Source organism: Rhincodon typus, chromosome 19 (assembly GCF_021869965.1).
Source record: "Rhincodon typus isolate 14 chromosome 19, sRhiTyp1.1, whole genome shotgun sequence".
Classification (NCBI taxonomy): domain Eukaryota; kingdom Metazoa; phylum Chordata; class Chondrichthyes; order Orectolobiformes; family Rhincodontidae; genus Rhincodon; species Rhincodon typus.
This window is the reverse complement of record NC_063350.1, coordinates 53344508-53364049: the sequence shown is the minus strand read 5'-3', so window position 1 is coordinate 53364049 and position 19542 is coordinate 53344508. Positions and strand designations below refer to the sequence as shown.

The following is a 19542-nucleotide window of genomic DNA, read 5'->3' as shown; positions in this document are numbered from 1 at the left end:
TCTGCATAGGAGTGGAGAGGTGATTCTGTCTGTACAGGAGTGGCGAGAAGGCTGTATTCAGACAAGGGTGGAGAGTTACCTGTATGTTTATAGGAGATGACTGAAAAGAAGTGTAAAGGTGACTGTGTCTTTACAGAAATGGAATGTTGGCTATTTCTGCACAGGAGTGGAGTGGTGACAGTGCATGTAAAGGATTGGACATTTGACTGTGTCTGTACAGAAGGTGATCATAAGATACCGGGGTGCAATTAGGTTATTTGACCCATCAGGTTCTGCCATACCATTAAATGAAATCATGCTGATTTAATACTCCTCAAAACCACTTGCCTATCTTTTCCCCATTAGCCTTGATTCTTTTCCTGATTAAAAATCAGTCTGTCTCAATTTTCAATACACTTAATGACTAGTCCCTACAGACCCCTGCAACAAAGTTCCTTCACCTAGATCATTAATGTATAAAATGAAAGGTTGTGGTCCCAACTTGGACCCTTGCATAACATCACTAGGCAAATCATAGCACGACTCATGCACTTAATGGTAAGGTCCTAGGGAGTGTTGCAGAACAAAGAGATCTTGGAGTGCAGGTTCATAGTTCCTTGAAAGTGAAGTCGTAGGTAGATAGGATATTGAAGAAAGTGTTTGGTATGCTTGCCTTTATTGGTCAGTGCATTGAGTATAGGATTTGGGATATCGTGTTGCGGTTGAACAGGACATTAGTTAGGCCAGTTTTGGAATACTGCGTTCAATTCTGGTCTCCCTGCTATAGGAGAGATGTTGTGAAAATGCAAGGGTTCAGAAAAGATTTACAAGGATGTTGCCAGGGTTGGAGGGTTTGAGCTATAGGGAGAGCCTGAATAGATTGGGGCTTATCGTCCATGGAGCGTCGGAGGCTGAGGGGTGACCTTATAGAGGCTTATAAAATCATGACGGGCATGGATAGGGTAAGTAGACAATGTATTTTCCATAGGGTGCAAAGTCCAATACTAGAGGGCATAAGATTAGGGTGAGAAGAGAAAGATTTAGAAGGGACCTAAGGGGCAACGTTTTCACACAGAGGGTGGTGCGTGTATGGCATGAGCTGCCAGAGGAAGTGGTGGAGGCTAGTACAGTTACACCATTTAAAAGGCATCTGAATGGGTATCTGAATAGGAAGGATTTAGAGGGCTATGGACCACACGTTGGCAAATGGGACTAGCTTCACTTAGGAAATTTGGTCGGCATGGACATGTTGGACCGAAGGGTCTGTGTCCGTTCTGTACATCTCTGTGAGTCTTTGTAGACACTCTGTGTCATTCTCATAATTTCCTGTTTTGTTGTCACCTGAAAATTTGGTGATAATACATTCAGTTCCCTGTGGAGCACACCTTCATTGTACTTTTGCTGGAATTTAATCAGGGCTCATAGACTTTGCAGGGTCCAGTGCTTTCAGTGTTTCTTGATGTCACATGGAGTTAATTGATTTTGTTGAAGACTGGCATCTGTGTTGCTGGGGACAACAGGAGATGCTGAGATGAATCATCTGGCACTCCTGGCTGAAGATTGTTGCAAGTGCTTCATCCTTGTCTTTTGCAGGCCTCACTGTAAATGTGATTATTTATGGAGCATCCACCTCCCATTAGTTGTTTAATTGGACACTACAATTCATGACTGGATGAGGTGGGGCAGTAGGGCGTACATCTGATCCATTGGTTGGGGGTCTGTTTAGCCCTATGTGTGCTGCATCTGTTGTTTGGCACACAAGTTGTCCTTTCTAGTTTGATGCCTCATTTTTATATTTGCCTGGTGCTACTCCTGGCATTTCGTTCTGCAGTCCTCAGTGAATCACCGTTGATCTCCCGTTTTATGGTAATGGTAGATTGAGGGAAATAAAATACTACAAGGTTATGCACAGTTGTTGAATATAGTTCTGGTGCTGCTGATGGCCTACAGTGCTTCAAGAATGGACAATTTGAGTTGCCAGATCTGTTCAAAATATGTCTGATTTAGCACAGTGGTCATACCTCACAACATGATTGAGGGTGTCCTTAATATGAATATGGGACTTAGTCTCCATAAAAAATGCCCCATAGTGACTGCTAAGGATACTATCATAAGTGGATGCATTTGATGCAGGTGAATTGCTGAGAACAAAGTCAAGTAGATTCTTAGATAACAAGGTGTGGAGTTGGATGAACACAACAGGCCAAGCAGCATCAGAGGAGCAGGAAAGTTGATGTTTTGGGCCTGGACCCTTCTTCAGAAAAAAACCGTCCAGAGAGTGGTTTCATTGAAAGAAGAGCTGTGTGTTCACTTGGGTGAGGGTGGTGGGGAGGAACACAGTTCTAAATTTCTTGCTGTTGTTTGATTTTATGTCAAAATAGTTGGCACTTTCCTGGAAGGAAATGGATGCCTGCATGATACCGATCAGGCAGTGGATCTCTCTTACCTTGGTTCAAAAACCTGTAAAATGTAGCTATAAGTTTGTACACATCGGATAATGGGCTGATCAGTCAAATCACAAATGTAAATTTATTTGTCTTGGAATTTTTCCCAAAACCTGTTGAAGACGGTAGATTGAATAGATAGAATGACAATCAAAAATGTGATAAAGAGTCTGCAAAGTTCAGGCCATCTGGGCCATCCTGTCTGATCATATTGCATAGTCAGCAAATCCTTGTCACTCAATAGTAAGATTGTGCCTCCCTTTCCTGACTAACTGTTGTTCTTCCTCAGAAATGCTACCCCAGATGTCAGGAAAACTGTGAAGTGGAATGTTGAAGATACTTTCAACTGGCTACGAAAAGAACCATCTGCTACAAAGGAAGATTATATGGTATGGGAAACATTACAAGAAAACGGGAATATGGTAGTGTCAAGTGAATGATGGGCAGTTTAGAGAATCAATGATCTGGTTAGGATACAATGATTAGGAAACAGTGGTTGAGTCTGGGATAATGTGCCTGGGCCTCTGATATGAAGTGGAGTTAGGTGAATGATGGCTAGTCTGGGGAACAGTGCCTGGATTAAGGTAATAATGGCTGGACCAGGATGTGATGGCCAGACCAGGGAACCTGCGGAATGATTGAAATGATGGAGAGGTCAGGGGAATACTGGTCAGATCTGGGGAAACCATATAGCAATGGACAGATCAGGGAATGGTTAAAGGATGACGAAAATTATAAGGGGACAATTTCACAATAAAGATTATACAATAAATATGCTTTTGATAGTAGAGAACTGAGTACTTCTGAAAAAAGATACATTTTGTCAGAGCTTTTTGTCTTGCATGCAGAAGACATCCTTAAAAATTTGTGTTGCGCAGTACCAGTCATAGATAAGATAAGAGTATAAAGGGACATCATTTTGTCTGTCTTTGGCAGCCCATATATATGTGGCAACAGTGAACTGTAAGGATAAACCCCATCATTTATGTCACCAGCAGCATGTCTTACACAAGTCCAACAAGCATTTTTCGGCATGTTTTGGGGAATCCTTCTTCGGAGAATCCTTCTACAGAGATGTAAATAGCAAAAGGCTGATAAAAAAGGATTAAAGCCAGTTAGGGACCATAAAGGAGATTTACACGTGGAAGTAAGAAGCTTGGCTGTGTTGTTAAATTTATACTTTACATCTGCCTTTACTAAGGAGGTAGGTACTACATAGGCCATGGTGGCAGAGGAGGAGACTGTGTCACTAGATGTGTACAAAAATAATCAGGAAGGAGTATTGGATAGACTGTTGATGCTTAAAGTTGACAAAGGACCGGAACTGGATGAGATGCAGCCAAGGATACTGAAGGACGTGAGAGTGGAATTTGCAGGAGCATTTCTGTCTTCCCTTGACTCAGGAGAAGTTCCAAAGGACTGGAGAACTGTAGACAATTGATTCTTGTTCATAAATGTTGTAAGGATAATCCCAGCAATTATAGACCAATCAGTTTAACTTCAGTGGTGGGGAAGTTTCTGGATAGAATTATTTGAGATAGAACTTGTACTCACATGGAAAAATGTGGATTGATTAGGAAGAACCAGAATGGAATTCTAAATAGAAACTAACTTGCTGCAGTTTTTGGAGAAGTAAAAACAGTGTTGATGAGGCTTATGCTTTTGAAATGGTGTACATGAAACTTGAAATGACATTCAGTATGATACCACACAACAGACTTGTGAGAAATGTTATAGCTTGGCAAATGGAATTAGTTGGTTGGTGCAGACATAGTGGGCCACAGGTCCTGTTCCTGTGCTATACCATTCTATGTTCTGGAATAAAAGTGACAGCATGTCTCTTATTCCTCAGTCAGTTTGGTATCCATATGCTGTCACTTTTATTCCAGAACATAGAATGGTCAATGGATATTTTTCAGGCTGGAGTAAGGGTTTGTAGTGGAGTTCTCCAGGGTTTTGGGTATGGCACCCTTGCTTTTCCTGATCTAGGTCCTGGTGTGTGGGAGACAATTTCAAAGTTTGTGAGAGATATGACATTTAGAAGCATTGTACGCTGAGGAGGACAATGTACAACTCCAAAAGAACAGAGACGAACTTGTGGTTTGCTAGATGATGTTCACTGGTGATGCGTTTTGGAAGAAGAACATGGACAGACAATACAAAATAAGAGGTACAGGAACAGAGAGCCCTTGTCAGCGTTTCTTCTAATTTTCTGACTGGCTGCACAGACCTTTAAGGCCTTTGCACGGCAGTGACTTGCGGAACCAGAAGTCAATTCTGTGAGTGGCATGTTGATGCCAGTGGCTAAGCACAGAACATCGGAGCAGCTGAACATGCATGCACCTCCACAGCTTAGAGTAACATTGGACCTGATGTGTGTGTGCACAGATCACTAAAAGTGACAGCACAGGCAGAGAGAACAGTTAATAAAGCATGCAATATCCTGGGCTTTATTAATAGGGGCATAGAGTGCAAGAGCAAAGAGATTATGCTGAATTTGTTAGACCTCAGATAGAGTATTATGGACAGTTATGTGTGCCATACTTTAGGAAAGGAGCACACTGGAAAGAGTTTGGAAGAGAACTATTTACAAGAATAGTTCCAGGGATGAGTAAGTTCAATTATGAGGATAGATTAGAGAGATTTGATTGTTCTCCTTTGAGAGAAGAAAGTTAAGAGGAGATTTGATAGCAGTTTTCAAAATCATGAGAGGACTGAGGAGTGGCAGATGGAGTTTAACTTAGATAAATGTGAGGTGTTGCATTTTGGAAAGGCAAATCAGGGCAGGACTGAAACACTTAATGGTAGGGTCCTGCGGAGTGTTGCTGAAAAAAGAGACCTTGGGGTGCAGGTTCATAGTTCCTTGAGGGTGGAGAAACAGGTACACAGGGTGGTGAAGGAGGCATTTGGTACAATTGCATTTATTGGTCAGTGCATTGAATATAGGATTAGGGAGGTCATGTTGTGGCTGTACAGCACATTGGTTAGGCCACTTTTGGAAGACTACATTCAATTCTGGTCTCCCTGCTAAAGGAAAGATGTTGTTTAACTTGAAAGGGTGCAGAAAAAATTAACAAGGATGTTGCCAGGGTTGGAGGGTTTGAGCGATAGGGAGAGACTGAATTGGCTGGGGATAAATCAAGGACGAGATTTAAAATGATTTGCAAATGAAGAAAATATATTGTGAGAAAAGAAAACTTCTTCATACAAGAGTGGTTTGGGGTCTGCAATAAAAATCAGGAGATGCTCGAAAAATTCAGAGAAACAGAGTTAATGTTTGCAGTCTGCTAAAACTCTTCTTCAGAACTGCCTCAGACTTGACAGATTAAGTCTGCTTTTCTGTCCATTGTTGCTGCCAGACTGGTGACAGCCAATTTTAAGATTAAAATTGTCATTTGGGCTTGCAGTGAGGTCCACTTGCGCCTTGTGAGAAGCTTAATATTTAAAGTAAGGCCTTGGTTTTTACAGACAGACACTGTACTTCTTCAACTTAACAAAATAGGTGACACCCTTTTTCTGGTTCAATCCTCAGACCAATGCCCTGATCAGTTAGAGTGAATCTGCACGGTTGAAATTTAAACAAAGCTTGTTAGTCATCATCTAACTGGTACATTCACTGTAGTGACACTTCTACCAGTCAGAGTCCATTTGCCAGCCAACGAACACTCTCTTCTCATACATTATAAAGTGTTATCCCCATTTATGTCATTATTTTTGTGAATGTAATGATGAGTGTAAAACAAGAAACTTCCCATAATTTGTCTTTTTTTCGACGATCGTATAATAGTTCTTTGAAGTAACAGAGGGTGGGACAAGACATATGGACTTTCAAAAGGCACTTGATAATGTACCAGACAATACACTTGTTCACAAAATTGTAGCCCGTGTGATTAAAAAGTCATTGATACTGTGGATACAAAATTAGGCATGTGGCAGGAAGAAGAGAATATTGAAGAATCATTCTTTTTCAGACTCAAATGAAATATGCAGTCGTTCCCCCAAGGACCACTGCTCTTTTTGCCGTATCTTAATGACCTGGTTTTGGATAAGGTATAATATCAAATCCTTGCAGACAAACAGAAAGAAAATCGATGGAAGGCTATGCCTCCTAATCCTAAATACCCTAGTGAATAAAGAACAAACAAAGAAAATTACAGCACAGGAACAGGCCCTTCGGCCCTCCAAGCCTGCGCCGATCCAGATCCTCCATCTAAACCTGTCGCCTATTTTCCAAGGATCTGTATCCCTCTGCTCCCTGCCCATTCATGTATCTGTCTAGATACATCTTAAATGACGCTATCGTGCCCGCCTCTACCACCTCCGCTGGCAATGTGTTCGAGGCACCCACCACCCTCTGCGTAAAAATCTTTCCATGCATATCTCCCTTAAACTTTTCCCCTCTAGTGGCTGAAAGTTTCTCTCTTTCTGTGCTATTCTCCAAAATATATTGAAACCTTCAGACTTTCTAAATTGCAGGGAATAAGATGTTTGTGAATTTTTCCTTGGTTTAATTCTTGGACTCCAAGTATCATTTTGGTTTAAATCTGCTCTGTGTTCCCTCTTTCTCTGTCATTAGCATGTTTGAAAATATAGTTTTCTATTATCTAAGTCAACACTATACTAATGAGACCCCAACACAGATCAGTTGGAGCATGTGCCTATTATCTCCCCTCAGTGTCTCCTGCTGCTCAGATAATAATCTAACAAGCTTAACAATTTTCCTTAAATTTCAAAATCTTCTACATTAGCTAACAATCTCTTAGGAGAGACTTTGTCGATCACCGTCTGGAAGTCTGATTTAAATAACATTCAGAAATATTTCCCTGTCCATCACTCTGTCGCCGCATCAAAAATTCAATCAAGTACTTCAGGCATCATTTACACTTTACAAACCTATACTGGCTCTCTCTAATGAGTTGAAAATGTTCGAGGTGTTCAGGCCATCCTATCCTAAATTACAAAGTCTAGCAATTTCCTGACAACTGGAGAGCAGTTATCACATGGTCTGCTATTATACACTACCCATCATTAGCCATTAATACTTTCCATTAGCAGCCGTTCATTCTCTAGGCCAGTTATTATCCACACATTTGTCTGTCGAACTGTTCTTCTGTCTTTTTGGGCTCCATCTCCACCTATTGTTTACTCCTTACCCCTCCCCCCACCCTATCTTCTGCATAAAAAATAACTTTTTCTTGGCTATCAACAGTACTGAGGAAGGGTCACTGGACTCGAAATGTTAATTTTGATTTTGCCCAACAGGTGCTGGCAGACCTGCTGAGATTTTCCAGCAATTTCTGTTTTTGTTTCTGATTTCCAGCATCCGCAGTTCTTCTGGTTCTTTATTCAGTCCTGACAACTAATGTTTGGCTAACTAGTCTATAATTCCCTGGTTTTTCTCAGTTAGGTTTCTTACGAGGCTGAGTGACATAAGCAATTTACCATTGTAAAGAAACAGTTCCAGAATTGAAAGAACTTTGAAAGATTATCATTAACACAACTACAATGTTCTCACTTTTTGTAGAAACCTAAAATGATGACTCCTGGGAATTTTTCAGCCTTTAGTTCAGACTTTTGCTGTAGCTCATGGGGAATTTTTTTTGCAGGAGTCAGCATATTAGAAATTCTACCTTTAACTGATAAAAAGATACCAGTGGGATTGGATTTAATGCAGAGACAGCTTCAGTAGAAGAATTAAGCTACTAGGATGCCAGTGCTTTAATACATTAATTGTAGTACATTTGGACTTTGTCCTACTGTGATGATATAAAGTTCCCACGTGTAAATGTCTTTTGTGCTGAATACAGTAGTTAAGTGGGCAATATTCTAAAAGATATTGATCATGTTAGTACACTGGTAGCATGGGCTTTGATGTGTAGGCTGAGTTCTGGAAGATGGGAGTTGGTAAGAGAATTATTGCTCTAAATTAATGAGTTGGGTGATGGGTTAGATTTTCTTGGGCCATTTAGTGTTCATACACTTAATTTCTTACTTAGTCTCTCATAGGTATTCCTCATCAGAAGTAGAGGCACTGCCAACTCTCCACTCCTGTACATATACAGCCACCTCTCTATTCCTAATCAGATACAGTCCCTTCTCCATTCCAGTACAGATGCAGTCCTTTTTCCACTTGTGTACAAACACAACCACCTCTCCACTCCTTTGCAGACACAGCCATCACTACATTCCTGCACAGCAACAATCACCTCTCCCCGCCTGTGTTGATGGAGTTTGCCTCTTCGCTCCTGTATAGACACAGTCCTTTCTCCATTTGTGTACAAACACAGTAACCTGTCTAGTCTTGTACAGGCACAGTCATCTCTCCACATCTGTACAGATGTGGTCATCTCTCCAATCCTGTACAGAGAAAATCACCTTTCCACTTGTGTACAGATAAATTCAAAACTCTACTCCTATATATGGAGACTTTTCCACTCTTATACAGACAGTGTTATATGAACAATCCTATACAAAGTTACATGAACAGTACAGGCACTGTAGTGAATAGCCAGATCTCTACTCAGTCCAAGTGCAGTCACTTCTTCATTTGTGTACGGTTAGAGCCTTTTCATCTTCTTTAAAGACACAGTGACTTCTCTACTCTTTACTGACACAATCACGTCACCACTTGTAAACATACAGCCATTATTTCACTCTATACAGATGCAATCACCTCTCCAATCTAGTGTAGAACCAGCCATTTCACCTTTCCTGCAACGCCACAGTTGCTATCCATCTCAGTACAGAGACAATCATGTCACCACTCTGATCATATCCAGCCATCTCCCCACTTCTGTACAGAGAATCACCTCTTGGTTCCTGTACAGACACTGTCACCTTTCTATTGCTGTATTTTCAAAATTATCTCCCCATTCCTGTACAAACTTAGTCACTTCTCCTCTCCTACACACATACAGCCATCTCTCCACTCCTGTACAGACACAGTCGCCTCACCACTCATGCTGAACCACAGTCTCCTCTTGGTCCTGTATGGGCACAGTCACTTCTTTACTCTTTGTATACGTTCACCCATCTCTCCACTTCTGTACAGACACAGTTACCTCTCCTACATATAGAAACAGTCTGCCCCGTGTATTCCTGCAGAGTTATGATCACCTCTGCGCTCCTGTAATGACACAGCCTTGTCACTACTTCTGTATAAGTCACCTCTCCACTACAGTATAGACACACTTACCTCTCCCTCCTGTATAGTCAGAGTCAGTTTTTTTCCTTGACTGACGTAGTCACCACTTCTCTGCTATATAGATGGGGTCACCTCTCTCTCTCTCTCCTGCGCAGACACAGTCACATACTTAGATTCCTGCAATTCTTCCTATCAGGCCTGTCAGAACCTTTTGAATGCTTTCTAAAACCTTCATAAATGCTGCCACCTTCCCATTCTGAACACTTGAAAACAAAGATTTGTCTCACTCACTCAGTGCACTGACATCAGTGTATCCATGCAAACTCAAAATGACCTTTAACTTCCTGCAGATTTTAATGCCACTTGCACAAATCGCTGTAAAATCCCCTTTCCACATTATCACATCCTTATCATGAGAGTAAGTGAGTGGGGTTGATGCTTTGTACCTAGAATGGACTTCATTGCTGAAGAGGCATGACAACAGGCAGAATGGAGATGACTTTTGCACATCTTTTCAAGAGTTAGTTTCTGTCTGCCTGAAGTGATCTGATCTCTTGGACATTTGCTTGTTTGCAGGAGAGACTTGAGCACTTGCGGAAACAGTGTGGGCCCCATGTAGCAGCAGTGGCAAAAGATTCGGTAGAAGCAATCTGTGGGAAGATCTACAACATATCTGGTGAATACGTGAAGCGGGTCCGTGAAAAGCATTTACAGTTACTCAAAGAGTGCAATATATCAGGTGAGAGAGCCACACGGACAGTTTCACAGATACCAGATTTTAAAAACTGAATTCAAATTCTCAAACTGCTGTGGTGACATTTGAACTCACATTCTGTCTGGTAATCCACCATGATCTGAGAAAACACAGTGTCTGACATTCTCTTAATTATTCAGTACTGTTCATCTGTAACACTCATCCATTGTGTTGATTGACCTATTTCTGACAGTCTCTTGTAATTAGCTCATCTCATAAGAACAGTAATTGGTAATTTACCCCCTTAAGCCTATTCCCCCATTCACTGAGAACATGATTGACCAGTGATATCTTTGGTTAACCAAAATTATTAGTCTCAGTTTTAAAATTAACAACTGGGTTGTATATGTGAGAGAGAGGGAGAAATCCAAACTTGCATGTAAAATTATTTTCTAATTCCATTCTTGAAAGATTTGTCTGTAGTTTTAGACTATGCCTCCAGTCTTATAATGAATGCCCAGCCGATGGTAGCTTTACTCTATAGCTGCTTGTATCTGTTCCGTGTAATACCTTGAAAATTGCAGTCAGGTTGTTCCTTAGCATGGGAGTCAAGAACCCATTGCCTGAAAAGCTGGTAGAGAAAGGAACACTGTCTTTAAAAATACTTGGACTTGTAACTGAAGTGCTGTAAGCAGCAGAAACTCAGAGACGTCTGTGAAGTTTGAGCAAAAGTGTATGTTCTAAGTTGCATGTATGAACACACAAGAAGTATTTAAAAAGCCCACTCACGTAAGTGGGCCATGCACGAGATAAAATAAAGTGAGGACCATTGGCTGTAACCTATAGCGCTATGGACCGATGAAGTATTGGAAAATGGGATTGGGCTGGACAGCTTGTTTTCAGCTAGCTCAGACATAATAGGCCAATTGGCTTCCTGTTTTGTAAAATTTTACATTGTATTCTGCATTGCATCTGTAATTTCAGATTTCATTTTTTTCCAGAAACGTTGCTCTAATTTTTAATGTTATTTATAAACCTGTCCTGGTATTTGTTTTCCTGCAGAAAAGGTGGAGAGACCGGAGGTAATGGACAGATTGGTGTACTGCTACCCTTTGAGACTCGCATTCCCCGCAATCCCACTCCCACGTACTGATTTGCACTTTGAGAATGAACTTGCCTGTATACGATATAAAGGAGAAGTTAGAAAAATCAGCCGGAACTACTTGAGTAAACTGGTGGGTCATTTATTTGTTCTTTGGCCTGATCATGAAGGAGGAGAGGGTGTGAAATATCTTCTACTTTGCAACAGTACCAGCTAGATTCTTCTGCTATGAGACAGAATTGTATTGTACTTATAGCTCAGAAAGAGACCATTGACTCTTTTGGTTTGTGCCACTGTTCATGCTCCACGTGCAGATAATCCTATCAGCATATCCTTTTACTTATTTCCCACTCTAGTGCTTATCTTGATCATATTTATGAGCCCTAATTTTGATACCCTTCACAAATACAAATGCCTTCTATACCAAGCCCCTGAGCAATTTTAAATCCATCACCTCTCATTCTTCGTTTTTTCAGAGAAAGGAGCTCCAGTTGTGCAGCCTTTCCTGATCATTATAACTGAACAACACATAGAACACATTGAATCCTGACAATGTGGAAGCAGGCCATTCAGCCCATCGAGTCCACACCGACCCGCCAAAGAGCACCCCCACCAGATTTCCCACCCCCATAACCCTGCACTTCCCATGGCTAATCAACCTAGCCTGCATATCCCTGGACACTGTGGGGCAATTTAGCATGGTCATTTCACCTATTCTGCACATCTTTGGACTGTGGGAGGAAACCAGAGCATCTGGAGGAAACCCACGCAGACATGGAGTGAATGTGCAAACTCCGCACAGACAGTTGCCCAAGGGTGGAATTGAACACAGGTCCCTGGTGCTGTGAGCCAGTAGTGCTAGCCACTTTGCCATCACGCCACCCCTGTTCAGGCCTGGTGAGTCTTCCTTTTATTTCTTCCAGTAGGCTATGTTGTTGGAATACGAAAAGCAGCCCATATTCAAACTATTATCCAACATGATGTCTTAGCTTTTCAGTTCTATTTGTCTCAAAGAATCCCTGTGCTTATTTTTGCTTTTAATATCCATATTAATCCACATTTCTGCTTTTAATGACTGCTCTATCTGTATCCCTTAATTTCTTTGTTTTTTTGCACCTCATTAACTCAGTATTGCTCTCCTTATTCTAAAACACCTATTGAGAAAACTCAGAGGACATTCAAGGACTTAGTCATTTTCATGAGTAATTTATGATATCAGGGTTTTTGCTTTGTCTTTGTCAGTGCTATTTATGTAAGGCACTGGGCAAGATTTTTATCCAGCATCTCAGCTGAAAGTGGGCATCAGTGAGAAATTAAGCCAGTGGAAAGCCTGTTTAAGTTGATGGTGGAGAACATCTTCAGGTCTTTCTGTTGCTGTTAAGTTGCTACCATCTCCCCTTGAAGCTGCAGCTACTCTGTTGGTTTCCATATGATAACTTTCTAACAGAGTCATTCATCTGTAAGTGAATTCTGACCAGTTCAAGTCATGTTTCATTTTGCTTGGATTTTCTTATAATCCCAGATGCTGTGCTAATATCTCAAACTATATCTTCTTTCTTAACCCTTGTTTTTGATTCTAAGTCCAATTTATCTGCAAATGCTATTAACCCAGCCTTTGTCAATATTTGCAGATAACTTTGATCCCTTTCCAGAAAAGTCATAGCAACTGACAAAGCCATTTTGTTTTCAATATGTATCGTAAAATTCACAGTGAAAATCTTAAGCAGCCTTAACTTCAGCAATCCCTGCACTCATATTTATCTGTGGATTGCAAATCTTGCAAACAACCCCATATTATCCACCAACTTTATGCTCAGGTCGTGATCAAACTGCAAACTTTATGCTCGGATCTGGTTAGGACCAGTTACCTTTTAATGTGGACAAGAGGTGAGATCCAAGGGATTTACAAAGAGAATGAAACCAAAAGATGCCATGGTTTGAACACAATAATACTTCATAAGTTAGAACAGTAACACAATCCACAGTACATATTCAACATTTTTCTAACACTCAGAATTAACTGGTAATAATGGATAATAGTGATCCAGAAGCCTACAGCACACATCATGTAATGGACATGATCAATTCTATGGAGTTCTCAGCAATTCCTTCCCTAGATCTTAATGACACAGTGTGTCATAACATCTAATTAAACTTCACAAGGGAACACAATTCTTCACTTTGGCTAATCTGACCTTGAAGTTCTCTCAAGGCATGTTCTGTCATCGGCTGGCTCAATAACTGCTCCTACTCTGACCACCCTCTTCTCCTAGGTCCTAACTTCCCTGGATTCCAAATACAGCACTCTACTATTCAATCACAGGTAGAACTCCAGTTTTTAGTTGACACCTAACTTGACCAAGCAAGAACTACCCTCTGGGTTTTCTCTGAGCTGTAATTTTCCTCAGTTGCATCAAGCAAATATTATTTGTGGCTTTTCAACCCCCATTCTACAATTGCACTGAACTAATAATGCCCACAGGCTTCTGAACCCTTCAAGGTTTCACCCCAGAATAGAACCAGTGAACTTCACTTGGCTCCCCAGGATTTCTTCAGAGTCCAGACTCCAACACTTAGCTGCTTACTAATTCGTAGAAGTTCTTCCTGCTTTTGTTCTAACTGCATAGACCATCTAACTGCTCTTGACTCTTTCCCTGAAGAACAGCTAAAAATCAGCACTCCTAATATGAAGTACCCATCTCTGTCTCTTTCTCCATCTAACTGTGACCTGGAACTGTTTGTCATTGACCCCGAACTGTCCTGAATGGCCAGTTGAGACTCATGCAATTAGCCCTGCCCATATTGCATTATTGTTGTATTTCACCCAGAATGCCATCTTCTCTGGCACAACTGGACATACAAGAAATAGATTTCAGTACAGAATAGAGAGTTTAAAACCAAAACCAGGAGACTTGAAATCCATAACCATCCCTTAGTGGGAGGAAGTGCCACCAACTGGAGTTAATCGTAGAATCCCTACAGTGCAGATAAAGGCCATTTGGCCTATTGAGTCTGCATTAACCCTCCGAAGAGTGTCCCATCCCCCTATCCCTGTAACTCTACATTTCCCATAGCTAACCAACTAGCCTGCACATCCCTGAACACTACGGGCAATTTAGCATGGCCAATCCACCTAACCTGCACAGTTTTGCACTGTGAGAGGAAACTAGAGCACTCAGAGGAAACCCACACAGACACGGAGAGAATGTGCAAACTCAACCAAACAGTCACCCAAGGCTGGAATCAAACCCGAGTCCCTGTGAGGCAACAGTGCTAACGACTGAGCCACCATGCTGCCAGAGAATGGGTTGTCAGTCAGTTTGATTGGCTGGCACCTCCAGCAGTCCTGACTGTGCCAGAGATAGTGGATGCTGCTGGGACTGCAACTAGTGCCAAGACGAAGGCCTACCGAATCCTGATCGCAGGAATGTTCACAGGGTGGTTTTGGTCACCTTAGGAAGAGGGGTAAAGGGGTGGGTTTTAATGTCCAAGGAAGGGGCATGCTATCTTCTGGAGGATGTCCCAGTGTGCAATGCAAAAATGGTACTCTGTCCCCCATTTTTGTCCTCCTGCTCATTCCTTCCCAAGCCAGTTATTGATTGGCATGACAGGGCAATATTGGGGTCAAGAAGCTCAACTGACCCCGTTACTTATTTACACATGGTGGGTGGGCAGCTGATTTCACTAGCACCCACCCTGTGTATTAGGAGGGCGTGCTCAGGCGTGGACGGGAAGATGGTGGGCTGGGCATCCGCAGTACTTTACGTGTTCCCCTAGCTGAAAACACACCTAGTAGGGCCACATAAAATTCAGCCTCAATACTGAGAGATGAGAGTGAAAAGCCAGCATCAAGAAACTTGGGAGTCAGACACCTCCTGAATCCCAGAATCCAGCAACCAGACTCACCCAGTTGTAATAATGGCAGACCATAGAAACTAGGCCAGTGCTTGCAGATTTTAATAATATAAAGCAACATAGGTACATTATGGTAGCACTTATCTTCAAAAGAACTATGGGGCGATGAAAACGAGGAATTCCCTTTAGAGGACTTAATTTTTGCATATAAGTTTATCCGAAGAATTTGTTTACCACTGGATATCAGCACTCTTTCTTTGTATGTTTTTATTGTTGTTATCTCTCATAAGATCCCCAAGTGATGATGCACAATATTCATAAAATACTATTTCAATTTGGCGGGGGCAAATTATCCAAGGGTCCTATCTTGAGTTAGACATGAGTCAAAACACAGAATAAACATTTCCTTGCTCATCTGGGAGCTGGCTAGTTAAAATATATTTCTTACAAGGCACTTCAGACCTGCATGAAAACTCAAACCAGACAAACAATGTGGAATGCTCATCTTTTTGATGATAGAGTAATACGTCCATTGAATTAGTCACTCTCACCCATGGCTTGTAAACTGTTCATTCCCTTTTGGAGGCTTGGGTTTATTTCTAAACCCAGCTAACAAAGTGAACTAGTTCAAAGAGATATGTGCAAGCAACCATGACCTAATTTCTGTTGAGGATGAGACTACAGCACAGAACAAAATTGACTGAAAAACATGTTGGAAGAATAAGTAATTAGACACTTTTGGACAAAATTAGCAGAGCTGCACTGTGAAGCAGGCAACTGATAATATTATCATCGACTCCAATCTCCAAGTCGTGCTGCCATCTAATGCAGTGAACGTGTGGCTGTTTTGTGCGAATTCCCATTCCAGTAGTTCACTTGTACCAACTCTCTGAGCTAATGAGTTGGATGAAATCTATTGAAAAGTTATTTGGTAATTAAAACTATTTTGTCCTGTCATTTTCTTTTAGGAACAGCTCTATAAGTACAGTTGTATTGATGATGTGCGATTTGATAAGTTCTTGACAAGAGTCTGGTGCTTACTCAGGAGGTACCAGGTAAGCTGCAACCCGTTTCAGTACACTGAGGAGCGTTTACTCTGACAATAGTTTGAGATCCACATAAAAGCATGTTATTCCCATTATCCTCTATGTACTGCTTTCAAAAATTTAAGCCATCTTCAGGAACGTTTCCTTAGCTTAATTCCTCCAGTTATCTGCTCCCTGCACCAGGTTTGAATTAATACTTATGGACTGTTAACTAGAGTTCAAGTATTCTCTGCAGCTCTAGAATTCGTGGGGAGTTATCTTAATGGATTTTGATCAAGGTTGTATGATCATGTGGTTGAGTTTTTTTTATTATTGATACAGTTATTGAATAATGATCTACCCTGATTGGATTGATTCTACTGCAAGGTCCCAATTTTAACATTTGTTTAGAAATGCTACAGATGGTTGCTGTGGCTGCCTGTTACAGTGCCTGTCTTTACAAAATGTAAAGCCTACTTGCCCTCAGCATGAGGGCTCAATGGGACAAAACACTATTGGAAGGTAATTTCAGCTACCATGCTGTTTATAGCTAAATAATCGGGCACTTCTATTGCCTAAAGTAAGACTGCAGGATGGTTATTGTCTCCCTTGTGCAAGAGTCAGGAATGTCTCAGAGTGGTAACACAACATTTTTGAGGGAGAGGGTGAACAGCCAGTGGCTGCAGTACACATCGGTGTAACATAGATAAAAAGAGGCATGAGTTTCAAAAAGCAGAATATAGGGATTTAGGAGGTAAGTTGAGAAGTAGGACTGCAAAGATAATGATCTCAGGATTATGACCATGCCAAGTGCTAGTCAAGTAGAAATAGCAAGATATATTGGATGAATATATGGTTGAATAGATGGTGCAGGGAGTCGGGGTTTCAGATTCCTGGGGCATTGGAACCAGTTTTGGGAGAGGTGGGACCAGGAAAACTGGATGCCTTACATCTGGGCATGACCAGGACTGATGTCCCAGAGGCAGTATTAGCTAGAGTGGTTGGGGAAGGTTTGAACTAAAGTAGTAGGGGAATGGAAACCTATACAAGGAGTCAAAAGAAGAAAAATTGAGCACAAGAACAAAAGATAGAAGGAGAATTTAAAAAGTGATTGGCAGAGAAATCAAGAGCCAGGATCAAACAAAAACACTATAAAAAATTATGGAAATGCAGCATGTAATGTTAAAAAGACAAGCCTTAAGGCTTTGTGCCTTAATGCGCAGAGCATCCGCAATAAATGGATGAATTAATTGTGCAAATAAATGAAAACAGGTATGATATAGCCAGGATTACAGAGCCATGGCTGCGGGGTGACCAGGGATGGGAACTGAATATCCAGCGATATTAAAGTGTTTAGGAAGGACAGACAGAAAGGAAAAGGTAATGGAGTTGCACTGCTGGTTGAGGAGGAAATTAACGCATTAGTGTGGAAGCATATTAACTCCAAAGATGTGAGTTTTGTATGGGTAGAGCTGGGAAACACCAAGGGGCAAAAAAAATTAGTGGGTGCTGTGTATAGACTCTCCCCCCAAAATTGTAGGAGTGATGTTGGAAATGACATTAAACAGGGTATTAGAGACTCATGCAATAAAGGAACATCTGTAATTATAGATGACGTTAATGTGTATATATATCGGGCAAATCAAATCTGTAGTAATTCCACAGAGGAGGAATTCCTCGAGTGGAATGGTCTTCTGGATCAGTATGTTGAGGAACCAACAAGGAAACAGACCTTCCCAGACTGGGTATTGTGTAATGCAAAAGGAATAATTGGCAATCTAGTTGTATGAGGCCCCTTGGCGACCATAATGTGAAAGAATTTCTCATCAAGCTGCAGAGTGATGTAGTTGATTCTGAGATTAGGGCCCTGAATCTAAATAGAGACAGTTACGATGGTATGAGGCATGAGTTGGGTATGATACATTGGGGGATGTTACTTAAAGGGACGCCGGTGGAAAGGCAATGGCAAACAATCAACAACACCTGGGTGAACTGCAACAATTGTTAATTTCTGTCTGGTACAAAAGTAAAATTGGAAAGATGGCCAAACCATGGTTTGCAAGGGAAATTAGAGATAATATTAGATCCAAGGAAGAGGCAAACAAATTGGTCTGAAAAAAACCAATAGACCTGACGAGTGGGAGCAGTTTAGAATTCAGAAAATTAAAATAGAATATGAGAGTAAGCTTACAGGAAACATAAAAGCTGACTGTAAAAGTTTATACAGGTATATGAAGAGAAGAAAATTGGTGAAGACAAATGTAGGTCCCTTACATTCAGAAACAGGGTAAGTTATAATGGGAAAAAGAAATGGTTGAACAATTAAACGCATATTTTGCTTTTGTCTTCACAAAGGAGGACACAAGTAATATCCTAAAAATGCTGTGGAACACAGAGTCTAGCAAGAGGGAGGACTTTAATTTAAGGTAAAATGAAGAGGATTACTAGATCTCTTCAGATGTCTGTTGGACAGCAAAGATGTTTGAGATTAAAGCTGTTTGTACTTGGAGACAATGGCAGCAACCTGTGTGCTAATACTGATAGAGTGAGAGTCTTCAAAGTCCCAGAAAAAGTGTTGAGAATGTTGGATTGTTGATAGTTATGTTTTAGACTATTTACTTCCAGTGTATGAGAGTTGGAGTCTCAAGAATAGCTAATCAGCATTTCTACTTGGAGATAATGCCAATGTGATTCGCCTTGCTACAGGAATGGGTTTTGAGAGGGAAGGATCCAAGATATATCTGAAAACTCACAGAGACAAGATTAATCTGCATGATCTGGGAGAGCAGCGATGGACAGCAAGATGTTATGGTTCACCAGATGGGTGGTGATGGTGTAGTGGAAATGTCGATAGACTAGCAATCCAGACCTCGGGCTAATTTTCTAGAGATGTGAGTTTGAATCCCACCATGTCAGATGGTGAAGTTTGAATTGAATAAAAATCTAGTAATATGGTACATGTGATTCCAGACCACCAGTGATGTAGTTGAATCAGAGATAGTAGGAAAATTTTCTGATGAAGGATCTAGGCCCAAAACGTCAGCCTTTCTGCTCCTATGATGCTGCTTGGCCTGCTGTGTTCATCCAGCTCTGCACCTTGTTGTCAGTAATGTAGTTGACCCTGGACAATTAGGGATGGGCAATAAATGGTGGTCCAGTCAGTGAGGTCCACATCCCATGAACAAATAAGAAAAAGCAGATTGGCATTCACACTTGGATATAAATTATCAAATTCAAGGAAGTTAAAATGAGGCCGGAAGCTTAAGCTATAACCTAGGTTATGTTAGAGGAAGTATCTT

General features: G+C 41.1%; 1 protein-coding gene across 7 annotated transcripts in view; it reads left to right on the top strand.

Moving 5' to 3' along the window:
* Positions 1 to 19542, top strand: part of pcif1 (phosphorylated CTD interacting factor 1) — a 150421-nt gene that overhangs the window by 90222 nt on the left and 40657 nt on the right. For all 7 annotated transcript variants that reach the window (XR_007264154.1, XR_007264153.1, XM_048608101.1 and 4 more), the window contains 4 exons: positions 2713 to 2812; positions 10144 to 10306; positions 11324 to 11496; positions 16187 to 16273. Coding sequence is in view for 5 of the 7 variants with exons in the window: in XM_048608101.1 (XP_048464058.1) it covers positions 2713 to 2812; positions 10144 to 10306; positions 11324 to 11496; positions 16187 to 16273 (523 nt within the window). In the remaining 2 variants the exon portion in view is untranslated. The remainder of the gene's footprint in view (positions 1 to 2712; positions 2813 to 10143; positions 10307 to 11323; positions 11497 to 16186; positions 16274 to 19542) is intronic.